The sequence below is a fragment of the Caretta caretta genome, chromosome 3, assembly GCF_965140235.1.
Source record: "Caretta caretta isolate rCarCar2 chromosome 3, rCarCar1.hap1, whole genome shotgun sequence".
NCBI lineage: Eukaryota > Metazoa > Chordata > Testudines > Cheloniidae > Caretta > Caretta caretta.
In genome coordinates this window covers 172,198,302-172,213,899 of record NC_134208.1, presented here as the reverse complement: position 1 = coordinate 172,213,899, position 15,598 = coordinate 172,198,302, and the positions used below count along the sequence as shown (strand labels likewise).

Below are 15,598 nucleotides of genomic sequence, written 5' to 3'. Positions count from 1 at the left end.
GCTGGCTCCACAGTCCAGATGGAATCAAAGTAGTTGTTGATATAATACCATAGTTGCAATATGTCAGTTGAATGGCTGGCAGCCTTCTTCTGAAGATCATGTACACTAAGTCTCTGGATCTGCTGAGGATCTCCTCCTGTTCACTGGAAGTCTCTGCATCCCCTCGGTCACTGCATGTACTGCTATATTTTATTCCTGGTTGCTGCAGCACGGGAGCATACGCCCTTGCCCATAAGCTGAGCATTTTTCTTTCATGCTGCTTTCTACAGTGTATTCACTGGAGCATGATGCCTGCATTCTCAGATACTCCTTCTCTCTCATGCTTCCTGGGTTCCTTTAGCTTGAGCCTGTGTACTTGTTCTGCATCAGTGGCTATTATTGTTTTGTTGAGCCATTCATTTATGGCTTATTACAACAATCTGTAGCACACTAACCCCCTCCTTTTGTCTCGTAACTGCAGAGCTGTTAATGGGCCACTCTACCTTGAAGGGTCCCTTACAACAGGTGCTAACTACTTATGCTAAACAATCTGTTCCGCCTTGCACTGGACAGTGTTTTTTTTAAATATTCTGAAAATAGCGCCCACTATATTATGGGGCAAAGGAAGCAGTTATACAGCTGAAATAGGCAATGTGAACATCCTAGTTTTTATAATAAGTTCTCCAGACCAAAAAGGCTACCTTCAACTTTGTGTGGTTTTACAACACTGTAACTACTGTATCTCATCAGAGATGACAAAGACAGGCTTTAGGATGACTGCTTTATTTAACTAACAACAAGAAATAACTGTTAATGTAAACAGAGTACTGATGCTGCTGTAACCTAGCCTGGCTGCATTCGCTTTCTCAGCCTCTGCGACTGGTTCCTGTCTTGGAGCGTGAGAGAGTCTGAGTCAACAGGAAGTGTATCGCTGCATGGTATCATGCTGGATGTGCCACAATTTCCTGCTGAAGCATAACCCTTTACAATGCAAGCATAATCAAACATCTTTCAATTTCTCTTCCCCTCTCATTTTCTATTAAGCTTAAAATTGACAGGCAAATCCTGTCTCATTTGTGTGGCTGCAGACTGCCCTCTGGGAGAGGTAAGATTCAAGGAGGCTGGACAAAGGACGTACACAAAGTATGGAGAGCCTAGATTCTCTGGGGACCCTCTGTTCAGCTGCACATAACGGACCTTGGAGGTGAGACTGGCTGGGATAAGTCTAATGAACAGGTTCTCCAGACATGAGAGTTGTGAGAGTTATTCTAGCCTGGGAAATGGTTCCACTCCTGCTCAGCAAAGTGTGGGGGCAGGATATGACTTCCTGTGGAGTTCTATGACTCCCAGACTAAGTGAGCTGTATGCTTTGGAGAAGATTTTCTTCTTAAAGCATATTTTAAAATAACTCCCCAGGCACATTTATCAACAAACATTGCCAAAAGCAAAGTATATAAGGAGTAACCATATTGCCTCAGATTTCTTGAAACAAAAGTTTGACTGAATCAGGCAGCTGGTTACATAACAATAAACAGTGTTAAGAGTTTTCTCTCAGAGGAAGAGAGAAAAACCATCAACTTCACCACAGACTATTACAAGTATACAAATATTTACTTCAAAAGCAGAAGAGAACACACAGAATACACAGGATTTTAGAAAATAATCATTGGACACTGTACTACCCTGAAACTGTAAAAGAAAATGTCTAGTTCAAACTCAGTAAGGCAGGGAAACCAGACACAAAGCCCACAACCACACATTTACATAAGAAGAAAAGGAGTACTTGTGGCACCTTAGAGACTAACCAATTTATTTGAGCATAAGCTTTCGTGAGCTACAGCTCACTTCATCAGATGCATCCGATGCTTATGCTCAAATAAATTGGTTAGTCTCTAAGGTTCCACAAGTACTCCTTTTCTTTTTGCGAATACAGACTAACACGGCTGTTGCTCTGAAACCACACATTTACATGACATTTTGAAAATGAATTTGCTGCATATGATTTCAGGGATGTTTGTGGGAGACACAGCTTTTTCCTGTGCAAGTTTTCCATAGTTTTAATCATGTACTTTGCTAAATAATGACGTTTTGTAACTTTGAGGGGGAAGGAATTCATTACACAGAAGGTGTTTCCACTTCTGCTGGTTACAAAGGCTGGCTCCTGCAATTCTCGCTAATGAGAACAGGCTGTCTCCTTCCAGTACCTACTGAGAATCCCTCCTGTTGTGAGGAAATAACAGATTTTGTGAACACAACACATTTGATTTGAGCTGTCGGCTTTCCTGTCTGGTGAACAGTGGTGAAGGACTAAGTGCAGCACTGGTGTAGATTGTCATCACCTCCCTTTGGGAGATCCAAGTACCTACTTTTCTTAAGGAAGCATCTGGGTGACCTTGCTTCAAGAAACCAACACTTGATGCTGCCAGTCTGGTGAATTATTGGCATCTTCCCTTTCTGACTCAGTTCAGACCTACCTCTGTCTCTATGCCATCCTGCAGCTGTTCCCGACTGCAGAAATAGATACGTTGAAGTCCCCTCAAAGCTGGCGCTAAAGATACAGCATTCTCCAGGATGACCCCTCAGCTGTGGAACAAGCTTCCACCTTTCACCCAAAACAGTCTGGGACCTGTGAATTTCAGATCATGCTGTGAAACCCATCTTTTTGCCCATCTGACTAAGGTGGTATTTGTTTATTGGAGAAGGAGTTTTGATGGGAAAAAATCCCTCCAATTTGTTTGTGTTGGGGTGGAGTTTCAACAGGGATCTGTTGCAGGTTTTTTGTTGTTGAATTGTTATTTTGAATTATATCAAAGGCACCCAGAGAGGTGCTTTTACGTCATTGTAAATTGAAATACATACATACATATATAAATAAATAATGGGAGTAGCCCCTAAACATGCAACTAGTCCAGGGGAGGTCCACTCACATTAATAGTTTTCTGGATCACACCAAAGCTTACTCAGCCAACGTTTTGAAAAATGAGTGCCCCATTTTAGAGACCTTTGGCCTTTCAGAAGTGCTGAACACCCACATCTCCTTTATTTGCCCTCAGTTGGAGTTATGGATACTCAATACTTTTAAAAATCAGACCCAAGGTGCCTCAAGTTGAACATTGAAAATCCAGACACCCACAGTCAATGGCCAATTTTGAAAATATGGCCCTATTAGCTAAACTGTGCTTTAAAAACAATGATCCAGGTGGTGTAGTTCTGCACCAATCCCCCACCAGGAGCTCCAGAAGGCATAGGCAAGTACAGAGGAAGCATGCAGCAACCACACCCCTTAACAGGAACAGTGTATTCCCACTCAGTGATCAGCCAACTCTGACGACTGGTGTGGAGAGAAGAGTGGGACTGTCTGCATGCCCCTAATGAGACAGGCTAACACTGGTAGCCAGTAACAGTCCTTGCACACAAGGAGAATGCAAGGGCTGCAGTTGTGTCACGTCCAGAACACAGGAGTCAGCTGCAATCTGGCCCCCCAGTATTTGTTTTTTATATATGTTAAGACTCAGAATATCTTTTCACATCGGCATTTGCAATGTAAAAAACTGATGTGATTGTGTTGCTGCTATATCTTCAGTGCATGATGGTTGCTGGTTCCGTCCATACTAGCCTGTGGTTCACAAGGGACTTTGTCGTCACAGTGATTGGAGCACAAGGTGTTCTGGAAGCTCTTTTTAACTGTGACCGGGTGAACTGTTTACGAAATTTTCTGCATGGAAGGAAGAGAGAGAGAGAGAGAAGGGTAAATTTCTGCCCTAAACTCTGCTCAGCTGCTCGCTATCAAAAATAAAAACCAAATGCTCCATTACTTAAACCCTATCAGAGTGGACATGCTAGTTTTGGGATATGGAGACTTCTAGGTAACCCAAATGAATCCAGTCGTTTGTGACTCAGAGCTGCTGCCAGCCAATGACCTTTAAGTGGCCAAAGAAGAGTAAGTTGGTGGTGTCTGTTAAGTGTTTACATTAAAATAAATAAATAAATAAATAAAACCAACACCTTGTGCCAGAACTGGTACTCAGTTGCATCCTTGTTTGTGATTTCAGCACAGGATTGAAATGGCTTAGAGTGAGCATTACCACACCCCCCAAGAAATGATGGAGCATGCAGAAGGGGTGGGTTTGGAGCAATCTCCACTGGCATTATTTGCATGGTATCTGTTCTGTAGATCTGTCAATCTGGCACCTTTCACAAGCACTAAATTCACTTCATATTTGCAGATTATAAATCAAACACATTCACTAAAGATGGCCTTGTGGTTTTTATTGGAATCTCAAAGTACAGTGATGTCTGCCTGAGTCTGCAGAGAGCCTGAAACAATTGTTTAAAGGAGGGAATTGCCCACATTCATCTTAATGGACTGTTAACTCTGAAACCTAAATATGACAATCTGTGGCATACTGAAAATGTGAGTCCAACATAAAATTGAATTAAATATCAAAATAAATAACAGGAGCTATTGAACTGACTTTATTCATTTTCATATTGAATTCAATAAAACTGTCCATTTTTACAGATTTATCTGAAGCTGCTGCAAAATTTGCCGCAGAGTACATGGGGCTTTGGCCATGTCCATTTATAAAGCAGAACATAGTGACCAAAATAAAACAAGCAGCCAACAATAAACAGAGGGTACTAGAGTATTATATGAAGTATGGTTTAGACATGAGAGGGTGTCTTACAGGTAAAACCATTTGACTATTTTATTTAATGTGTACACAGAGACATTTAGTTATCATAACGACATCAAAACAATATAAGCCACAATACACTACCATGGTTTCCACTCTCATGCCCTAGAATATAGCAGGTTAGGATCCAGGATTATTCAGTATCAGGCAAGACATCTGTATAGCTCAAAGACCAGGAAAAACACAGTCAGAAAAATTAAACCTGCTATTTTAACACCATCCTGGAAATATATGAGCTTCAAAGAGTTAATAAAGTGCTATCATGTGACAAGGCAGCGTAATTTTAAACCTTAAGATATTTCTGATTGACTGGGAAGGAAGTGAATACTGAATAGTAAGGCCTAGACATGTACACTGTCTCCCTTAAAAAGTGTCCATTCCTAGCATAAATATAGACCTGAATTTATAATCCCTTAGTGCTGTGAGAAGTTGTTGCTCACAACAGAAGTCACATTGATTTAAATAAGGATCATTCCCCTAGGTACTTGCAGGATTGGGCCTCTATTTTGTTTTCAAAGCTTGAATATAAAGGACTAACACTGTTAGTGCTCAACTAGATACCACTGGTTCTGTCTCAAATATTTAGAAATCAGATTATAATTTGCCATTTTGAAATGTTAATATGGCAACCTTACAAGCTGTCAAAGATCCCAGAAGACAATGCATCATAAAATTCACTCTTGTAAAACTTGATTAAAAGCCAACACAACCTTCAGTAACAGAACAGAGTGAGGAGCTTAATTATAATCCTATGTTTTGTATTTCATTCACAAGCACAATTCACCTGATTCAATACACAGATCAACGAATATGCTCCAATGTTATAGAGTTACAACTGACATAACATGTAATTATATTAAAATGATACACTGTTTTGATATCATTAGTCAATGAAAAAAAAATAAAGTCAAAAGGCCTGATTCTGATCTCACTTACACCAGTGTAAAATCAGTGTAAGGAAAAGCAGAACCAAGAGGATACATGTTTTAGCCTCATTATGTCAAGCAAGACGTCGTAATAGTGGACCAGATACTTAGTGTAAATCAGCACAGCTCCATTGAAGTAAATGTTGTCACCAGAATTATGTCACTTGACACCAGCTGTGGAGCCGGCCCAGTATTTCTAGTTAACTAGGGTTGTGTAAACACATCCAGAGCTATTTTTTATTATTATTTAAGGGTTGTGTTTCCTTAAAAAAGACGAGAAGAATAGGAACCACAATAGGTTTGATTAAGCACATGAACATTTAGATGATCATTTTACTGATGGCCAAAAGCTCTGAGGAGTTTGAAATCTAAATACAGCCAAAGCTTTTGAGATTCACCCATCACACTTTATAACGCCCCTGCATTTATAAACATCATGTTAACAACAATGTTAAGGCTGTGGCACTAGCTGACATAAGATACAAAATTCAGAGATAAGGCTTACAGTCCGTCTTCCACTCACAACATTTCACCTTTTCTCTCTATACACACACACACAGTGGAGTGACGTAAGGGAAGAGTCACCTTTGAAGTTCAATTTCATGTGCCTAGGTCAATTTATTTTTTTTAAGAAATGTAAGGTTTTTATCGTCTGGTGGTAGTTATGGTGGATGAATGGATTTAATATCTTTAATGGTGATAACATCCTTTACAGTTGTTATGAAAGCGTGATTGCCATTCCCCTGCTTTTCCCTTTGATTTTTATATTAGTCTTTGAAGTGTGATGAGTTAAAGATGTCATTAGAAATTCTAATTAAAAAGAATTATATTTCTAGTCCAATAGAAACTAGAGGTATATATGGAAATGAACCAAACCCTCAAAAGGAAATTGGCCTGGTGTGTGTCATTTAGTTGTTACATTACAGTAATATTTTCAGGTCAGTTTTGCACATAATTCAAAAAATGAGAGTAACTGGGAGGAAATTGCTTAGAAGGCACAAAGGGTGTCAAGACTGATAAACCTTAAATGCTGTCTTTTTAAAATAAGCTGCTTTATGAAATGCTCTAACTAAGAGCAAGGGGTGAGGGGTATTGATAAGTATCAGGCTATTAGACAGCAGTTCATATGGGGCCTTCTTGGTTACACTGACAGCCTAGTACAGATGACACTTTGAATGGTATGCAATTTATGAGATTCAAGAGTCTATGTCTGGAGGTGCTGCTCAAAGGCCTGAACATCATTTAAATATTTTAAGAGTTTGCTCTAAATGTATGAGATGACTCTTTTCTAATACCACAGAAGCTTCTTTCCCCTTCCTCCCCCCATAGTTCTTTTCAGATTTTACATCAATATTTATGGAGAGAAACTATTCTCTGTGAACAATAGTCAAGAGACATTCTTGTCACTTTGGAAAGATACAACCAGAATGTCTTACTAGCATTATGTCATGTTTTCAGAAAGCAGGTTATCATTAAACCTGCTTACCCATTGCTCAGATAGTTTTATTCTAATGATCAGCTATAGATATTAAAGACAAAGTAACATTTTCATTGTAACTTTTCTTTGTGGAGAGGAAGGATCTTGGTCCTGTGTTTGAAGCACAGACTAGCACTCAAGACAGCTGGGTTTGATTCCCAGATCTACCACTGATCTGCTGTGTGACGTGGAGCAAATCAATTCACATTTTTCTTTTTCTGTTTCCCCTGCCACCCTGCGTCTGGACTATCTCTTACCATGTGTTTGTACAGTGCCTAGAATAATGGCATCGCTAGACACCACTGTAATACAAGTAATAAAAAATAATAAACAAACAATGCTATTAATAATAATATAGTTCCAGTTTTGTCACAGATTTTGTGCACCACCTTGATTGTCACCTAACCTTTTGTGCTTAAATTTCCCCTGAAAATGGCTTAATTCACTAATACTTTAAAGGTGTTTTGAGATCCTCAGAGGGCACTACTGCAGTGCAAAGTATTATTATAAAAGTCTAGGAGGTTTTGGAATTTATTTTTGGACCTTTACTTTAGCACTTGAGTGCTCACTCTCTTTGGTTCTAATATTTACTGTTTTCCCATGTCTCGGTTTTATATTTCTGTTTACCTGTAGCTTCTGTGTTCCTCTGAGCTTGCCAGTAGTTCAGGAAGTGGTCTGATTATTCAGCTGGGCTTCCTTAACAGACTTCAGTATGGGGGTTGTCTCTGACAGCAATGTCAGTTACAGTGATGTTCAGGGTATACAAATTAACTTAAAAGAAAGTGATACAAAATTTAAATATTTGATATGATAAATCTTGCTAAACAGAGAAAGAAAACAAACTGCTCTCATTTAACCCTGGCAATTTAAAATATGTGGTAGAAAGCACTGTGTTTTTGCTCTCATTTGAACAGTTTGATGAAAGGCCATAAACACATTAATTAAAAACGTGATTTGCTTTTTTAATATCAAAGTTTAACCCTCACTCCTGTTCCCCACTCCATTTATGCACAAGGTCAGATTCCCTATTCATATTAAATGAATTCTATAGACTTCTGTGGAGCCACTCTCCATTTACACCAGTGTGTAAGGGAGAGCAGAATCTGGCCTCCTGTTATTTGTTGGTGCTTAATCATTTCCTGCAGCTTAACTTTCTACAGATACATACCCCTCTTCAGGCAGTATCTGGAACACGGAAAGCAGGTTCTTGAGTTTTTTAAGTTCAGTTCACCAATCTTCTTGTTCCATCCTAGCCTAGTTGATCATTAGACACATTTCCATTTGCCACTAACAATAAGTGAATCTCAAAAGACAGAAATATTTTGTTCAGTTTGGATAAGTTACCAAATTCCAGATATTGTTCCAAGATTTTTTTCTACTAAAGGAAGATTCATTAAAAAACAAGATTACCTTGAATTTACTAATATATACCCACCCCATGGAGCTTGGAAAGCTGTCTACAGTTCAGGTTTGCAGAGCAAGGAGGCCCCAAATTGATTCCTGTACACTGAATAATTTATACTGTGTCAGCCGGGTGATGAATCTCATTTCTCCCATTTTTTACCTCACATATAAAGATTCTAATTTTGCATTTTACCAATATCACTTTTCATGCTCATCCACTTACTTCTCAGAAAAACTGTCCTTCTGGACATAGATAACGAAAACATGATTCAAAGCTAGACCCAAAGCAGCATCAACATGATAGTGGACATTTTTTCTGAGCCTAGCAACAAAATGAGGGGAAGATCGCTCAATAAGTCAGATAAAATTGGAATAAAATGTTATTTTTGATTCATCCTGAAATACTCCTACTGTAGCACATTAATTCACAATTACACTGTAGCATCTTTCATCATTACAACGTCCCTGTGGGACAGTGATTGTTGCATCTGTTTTAGAGAGGAAAAAAGAGAGCGCAGTACGACTAATCAATCAGGAGCGGGAGTGGCACTAGAAACCAGGAGTTCTGATTCCTAGGCCTTGTGCTTTAAGCACTTGACAGTGTTTCCCATTCTGCGCCAGGTACCATGATTGACATCTTGCAGGACAATGAGTTTAGACCAGGCCCACTGGGAGGGGGGGCTAGCAAAGGGGGCAATTGCCCAGGAGCCTGAGCGATTTAAAAGGGCCTGGGGCACCTGGCCATCGCTGCTACTGCGGTAGCAGTGGTGGTGGCCAGGAGCCCAGGCCCTTTTAAATTGTTCGGGCAGGCCACAGGGCTCCTAGGCACCCACCAGCAGGTCCCTCCTCCCCCCGCAGCACCTCCAGCTGGCAGCAGGCCCTGCCAATCAGCTCATCCCCATCTCCCCCCAGTGCCTCCCACCCACCGCTGTCAGCTGTTTGGTGGCATGCTGGAAGCACTTGGGGGAGGGGAAGGAGCAGTGGATGGGAAGAGGTAGGGCGGGGCAGACCTGGGCCATGCATGGCCCAGATGCCAGGAGTGGAAGGGGCGGCACCAGCCCCTTGTTCAAGCCACTGAGACTCTGCTCTGCAGCCCTGTGTGGTGGCTGCCTGAGAGAGCCTGGCTGGGAAGCTGACTTCCGCTCCCTGCCCAGGCCCAGGCTTCAGAGCAGCGATTAGGAGGGGCTGGCGGTAAAAGCAGCTCCCTCCTGCTCCTGCCCACCAGGGAGCATGGCAGAACATGCTGCGGGGAGGGGAGACAGGCCCAGCAGGAGGACAAAGTGCCCACCCCCCAGGTACATGGGGTGGGGAGAGCGTGGTGGTGGCCCTGGGCTGGGCAGGGAGGGCGGCATGTGCCCTGCCCTTTAGATCATGCCCCCCAACTATGGAGAGGCACTAGTTGTATATGGAGCGCCCTTGGGGGAGGGGACGGAACAGGGGTGGGAAGAGGTGGGGCAGGGGTGGGACATTGGGGGAAGGGGCCTATGATGGAGTAAGGTGTTGAGCACCACTGGAAATCTTGCAGTCGGTGCCTATGCTCCTAGGCGTGCGAGGGGTGGTACCAGCAGTGGCAAAGGCAGGCGGGCAGGCAGCCCTGGTCATGCCAGAAGAGCATGCCCAGAAGCACAGCCGGCGTCTTATTGGGCACCAGCGGGGGAACCATTGACTGTTCTGCCCTAGGTCCCGGAATTGATGTTGGTGGGCCTGGTTTAGACACACCTTGTCCATTAAGGATTTCCACTATACTGCACTGAAAATCTCAACTCATACATTTAATCATTTAGGCCCAGATTCAGCAAGTGCCTAATTTCAATCATGTGGGGAGTCCCACTGACTTTAATAGGATCACACATGTGCTTAAAGTAAGACTCATTTTAATCTAGCACTTTGCTTTACAAATCATTTCTGAAGAAGACAGTATGTTCAAAACACCATTGCTATCTTTAGTTTCTGTTTTCAATACAAATATAATAAAATCCTGCTTTTCACTTTTCTTGAGCGTTTAGCTCTGTAGGAGAAGACATTTGATCCTGTCAGTATTTTCCCCTAGAAAAACCCACCACTACCTGAAATGATATTTACCTGACCTTCTGCAATTATAATGTTGGGTAGGATTTTAGTAAAGAGACCTATGTGCAATACAAGAAACATTTTTGGGGGGCGTTGCAGGGTAAGATTTTTATGAGCAAATTCTTTTTTGTTTCTTTTTCTTGCTTTGTGTGATTACTTCAGGATAATTGGTTTTATCTGGGCTTTATTGGTCTGTACAGTACATTTTACAGTGTCATAGGTTATAATCTCATCTGGGGTTCAGGGAAATATATAATGTTTTTCTTTCATTAATAATACATATTCTTTTCTTGCAAGAATATATGTTCTGACTGGCTATTTTTGGATGAGCGTCTCGGTATTCTGTGTCTGATATAATGCCATATGTAAGCACTGTGAATAAGAGGCTCTTCGTCATTTGGAAAGGATTGAGAATCAAAATTATTTATTATTTACCAGGAGATTAAGGGCAAAATTCTCCTTATTGAGCTGCACGCTGGAGCAATGATCCACCTCACTGATCTCTTGCATAACCAGCATTTAAATTCCATATAGAACTTCTATTGCAGAATACAGAATAAAAACACACTACAGGCAAGAGAGGAGACTTTTGCCATAGGTTGGTTTGATATTCTAAATTCAAAAAATATCTCCATTTGAAAGACAAGGAAAGTATTTTATTATTGTATTAATAAATTCATAGTAATCCTAGACTGTTATTGTTTTAATTTTCTGACATTAACAATTCTACTTTCATCCAGGTATTTCATGACCCTAATTTTACAACATCCCTGTGAGTTCGGTAAATAGTCATTTGTCCATAACAAATGGACGAAATGAGAGAGAGGTTAATATTATTATGATAATTATTTTTGTATTATCATAGTCCTTAGGAGCCCCAGTCATGGGCCAGGACCCCCTTGTGCAAGGCAATGTACAAACACAGAACAAACTGACCCAAAGAGCTTTCATTTTAAGTGACTTGGCCTGTGTCCCTCTGTGACGGAGTAGCAAGTAGAGAGAATTAACCTGGTAATGTTGCACGGGAGTTTTACTAGTTTACTGTCTGCATTGATACTAAATGGTGGTAGGATATAAGAGTGTGACTTCACTGAGGAATGATACTTGACGGCCAGCACATAACCTATGGTGGCTGCCCTGTGTAACCTGAACCCAGGAGGGGGTTGGGGCCAGGTGACACCTTCATCCCAGGAAACTGGACAAAGGCTGGAGGAGGAGGAGCCGGGGTGTGTGGCTGGGTGAGACTGCTGAAGGGAGTTTCAGTTTGGAGCTGGCTGGGAAGACGGGGGGAAACCCAGAACTTGGGTCTGGGCTCCCCACTCCCCAAGATGGACATGACTCAGGGGTCCTGTTTTCTGTACCTACAAGCTCTGTTTTAGACTGTGTTCGTCTCATCTAATAAACCTTCTCTTTTATCAGCTGGCTGAGAGTCATGGTGAATCGCAGAAAGTGGGGGATGCAGGGCCCTGACTTTCCCACACTCCATGACACCCTCCAGCAAGACAGAGACAGAGGTTAGAAAAAGGCCATGTCTACACTACCAATTTCTGTCAACAAAAGTGATGATGACACCTGAAAGACGACGACATAAAAATCAGAATTTCATGTTCATACTTGAGCCCTCTGTTGGCAGATCGTGTACACACTGGGGGCACCATTGTCGACAGCATGTGAGTACCTATCCCACAGTCCAACTTGATACCTTTTGTCGCTAGGTGTTGTGGGAAGGCAGAGTGGATTGCAGCGCATCTGGAGATCTGGCTAAATGTCCTGTGATGCATTGCTTTGTGTCCCAGTACTCCATGGGCTTCTGGCTTTCTTTTGCAGCGTTTTTGCAAAGGCCATTCTCTGCTGTGCACCCCGGCATCTTTGTGAGAAGGGATGTAACCTGCACTGCTCTCCTATCCTCTGATAACTGTCATAAGACATCGTGGATGGCAGTGAAGTTAATCGTCAAGTTCCTAACTGAAGAAGACTCACAGACACCAGACATTCTGCATGACATGGATAGGAGGAGCAACTTGATATTGCTTTTGGCATTCACAGAGTAGCTGCATAGGGTAGACCATCGCTTTTGGGCTTGGAAAACAAGAACTGAATGGTGGGATCATATCGTCATGCAGGTGTGGGATGAAGAACAGTGCAGCTAAAGTGCAGTGCTACAAAACTTTCAGATGCAGAAAGCCACCTTCCTGGAACTGTGTGTGGAGCTGTCATAAATGTAAAGGGAAGGGTAAACCCCTTTGAAATCCCTCCTGGCCAGGGGAAAGCTCCTCTCACCTGTAAAGGGTTAAGAAGCTAAAGGTAACCTCGCTGGCACCTGACCAAAATGACCAATGAGGAGACAAGATACTTTCAAAAGCTGGGAGGAGGGAGAGAAACAAAGGGTCTGTGTCTGTCTGTGTGCTGGTTTCTGCAGGGGATAGACCAGGAATGGAGTCTTAGAACTTTTAGTAAGTAATCTAGCTAGGTACGTGTTAGATTATGATTTCTTTAAATGGCTGAGAAAAGAATTGTGCTGAATAGAATAACTATTTCTGTCTGGGTATCTTTTTTGTAACTTAAGGTTTTGCCTAGAGGGGTTCTCTATGTTTTTGAATCTAATTACCCTGTAAGATATCTACCATCCTGATTTTACAGGGGGGATTTCTTTATTTCTGTTTACTTCTATTTTTATTAAAAGTCTTCTTGTAAGAAAACTGAATGCTTTTTCATTGTTCTCAGATCCAAGGGTTTGGGTCTGTGGTCACCTATGCAAATTGGTGAGGCTTTTTATCCAACATTTCCCAGGAAAGGGGGGGTGCAAGTGTTGGGAGGATTGTTCATTGTTCTTAAGATCCAAGGGTCTGGGTCTGTAGTCACCTAGGCAAATTGGTGAGGCTTTTTACCAAACCTTGTCCAGAAAGTGGGGTGCAAGGTTTTGGGAAGTATTTTGGGGGGAAGGACGTGTCCAAACAGCTCTTCCCCAGTAACCAGTATTAGTTTGGTGGTGGTAGCGGCCAGTCCAAGGACAACGGGTGGAATATTTTGTACCTTGGGGAAGTTTTGACCTAAGCTGGTAAAGATAAGCTTAGGAGGTTTTTCATGCAGGTCCCCACATCTGTACCCTAGAGTTCAGAGTGGGGGAGGAACCTTGACATGGTGGCATAGTGGTGGGATTAACCTGAAATCATTTTGAGATCCAGTTGAGATTTTTTTGAACTAGAAATACAGATTTTAAAAAGGAAATTTTTTTTTTTCCTTTGGAAAGGAAGTCCAGAAAGCAGCTGAAACTGAAAGCAGCTTGTTTTTCCTCTGCTTTGTGGCCAAGCAGAGACAAAAGGGGATTATCTTTGTGAATTGCAGGTTTTCTTTGCCTGGAGGCAGGGTACTTAACTTCTGCAGGGAAATTCACAGTCTTCTAACCCAGAGTTTGTTTTTTTTCTTTTCTTCCTAAAAGTAAATAGGGTGTGTGTGTTCTACCCATTTGCTTTTTCTTTGGGCTGGGTAAGCAGGTTTCCAAGTAGTTGGAGGTTTTTTGCTTTAATTTGGGCCCAGAGCAGAGACAAGGGAATTGTCTTTTTCTGTAGGCTGACAGTCACTATCAGAGAATAGATATTCTATTCCAGCACAGCAAAATTTTACAGCCAAGTTTTGTTTGTTTATTTCTAAACCTCGGGTGTAAAGTTAGTTAAAAACAGAGAGGTTAGAATGACCAAATCCTCAACTTGACTACAGCTGGAATTAGCCAAATTTCAGGCTGAGGAAAAACAAAGGGAACATGAAAGACAGATAGAACTCATGCGGCTGGAGAAGGAGGTACAGGAGGCTGCCCACAAGAGGGAAATGGAGGCAAGGAAGCATGTGGAGGAGGAGAAGGATAAAGAGAGGAAGCATGTGGAGGAGGAGAAGGAAAAAGAGAGGAAGCATGTGGAGGAGGTGGAGAGGATAAAGGCCCGGCAGAATATACCAACAAACCCTAGCAATCCTTCTCCAGGTACCACTTCCCATCCCAGAAAGTTCCCCACCTACAAGGCAGGTGATGATACTGAGGTCTTCTTAGAAAACTTCGAAAGGGCCTGCCTTGGGTACAACATCTCTACTGACCAATACATGGTAGAGCTGAGGCCGCAGCTCAGTGGACCCTTAGCTGAGGTGGCAGCTGAAATGCCTAAAGAACACATGAACAAGTATGAACTGTTTAAATCCAAGGCGAGAGTCAGAATGGGGATAACACCCGAGCAGTCTCGTCGGAGGTTCAGAGCCCTAAGGTGGAAACCAGACATGTCATTTACCCGACATGCCTACCACATTGTGAAACATTGGGATGCCTGGATATCAGAAGCAAGTGTTGAATCTCCAGTAAATTTGCCCTTCCTAATGAAAATGGAACAATTCTTAGAGGGTGTTCCTGAGGAAATAGAAAGATACATCCTAGATGGGAAACCCAAAACTGTAATTGAGGCAGGAGAGATTGGAGCCAGATGGGTGGAGGTGGCAGAGAAGAAGAAAACTGGTCGCAGTTGGAGCGGAGACCAGAAGGGACCACCCCAGACCACACCCTATTACCGGGGGCCGCCCAAAGCCCCACCTACCTCCCAAAGAACCCTCCAGACCCCTTACCGTCCCACCACCCCGTTCTCCAGCAACCCTCCTCGCCCCAGTGACCCGTCAGTTGGACGATGTTTTAAATGTAACGAGCTGGGGCATGTAAAGGCCAACTGCCCCAAGAACCCCAACAGATTACAGTTCATTGCACCGGAATCACACCAGAGGTCCACAGGCCCAGATACCTCCCAGATACCCTTGGAGCGGAGGGAAACTGTGAGTGTGGGCGGGAAGAAGGTCACCGCATGGAGGGACACCGGAGCACAAGTGTCAGCTATCCATGCTTCCTTAGTGGACCCCAATTTAATCAACCCAGAGATCCAAGTGACGATTCAACCCTTCAAGTCCAACTCTTTCAATTTGCCTACAGCCAAGTTGCCTGTCCAGTACAAGGGCTGGTCAGGAACGTGGACTTTTGCAGTCTATGATGATTATCCCATCCCCATGCTGTTGGGGGA

At 42.5% G+C, this 15,598-nt stretch overlaps 1 protein-coding gene across 2 annotated transcripts in view; it reads right to left on the bottom strand.

Annotated features, from left to right (window-relative positions):
• Positions 1-746: 746 nt before the first annotated feature.
• MTA3 (metastasis associated 1 family member 3) overlaps positions 747-15,598 on the bottom strand; it is a 264,399-nt gene continuing 249,547 nt past the window's right edge. The window contains exon 19 of one of the 2 annotated variants that reach the window (XM_048843021.2): positions 747-3,694. In XM_048843021.2, the coding sequence (XP_048698978.2) occupies positions 3,559-3,694 (136 nt within the window). In that variant the 3' untranslated portion in view covers positions 747-3,558. Of the gene's footprint in view, positions 3,695-7,831; positions 7,851-15,598 lie in introns of those variants that run through there. The other variant, XM_075127129.1, reaches the window with a different exon arrangement.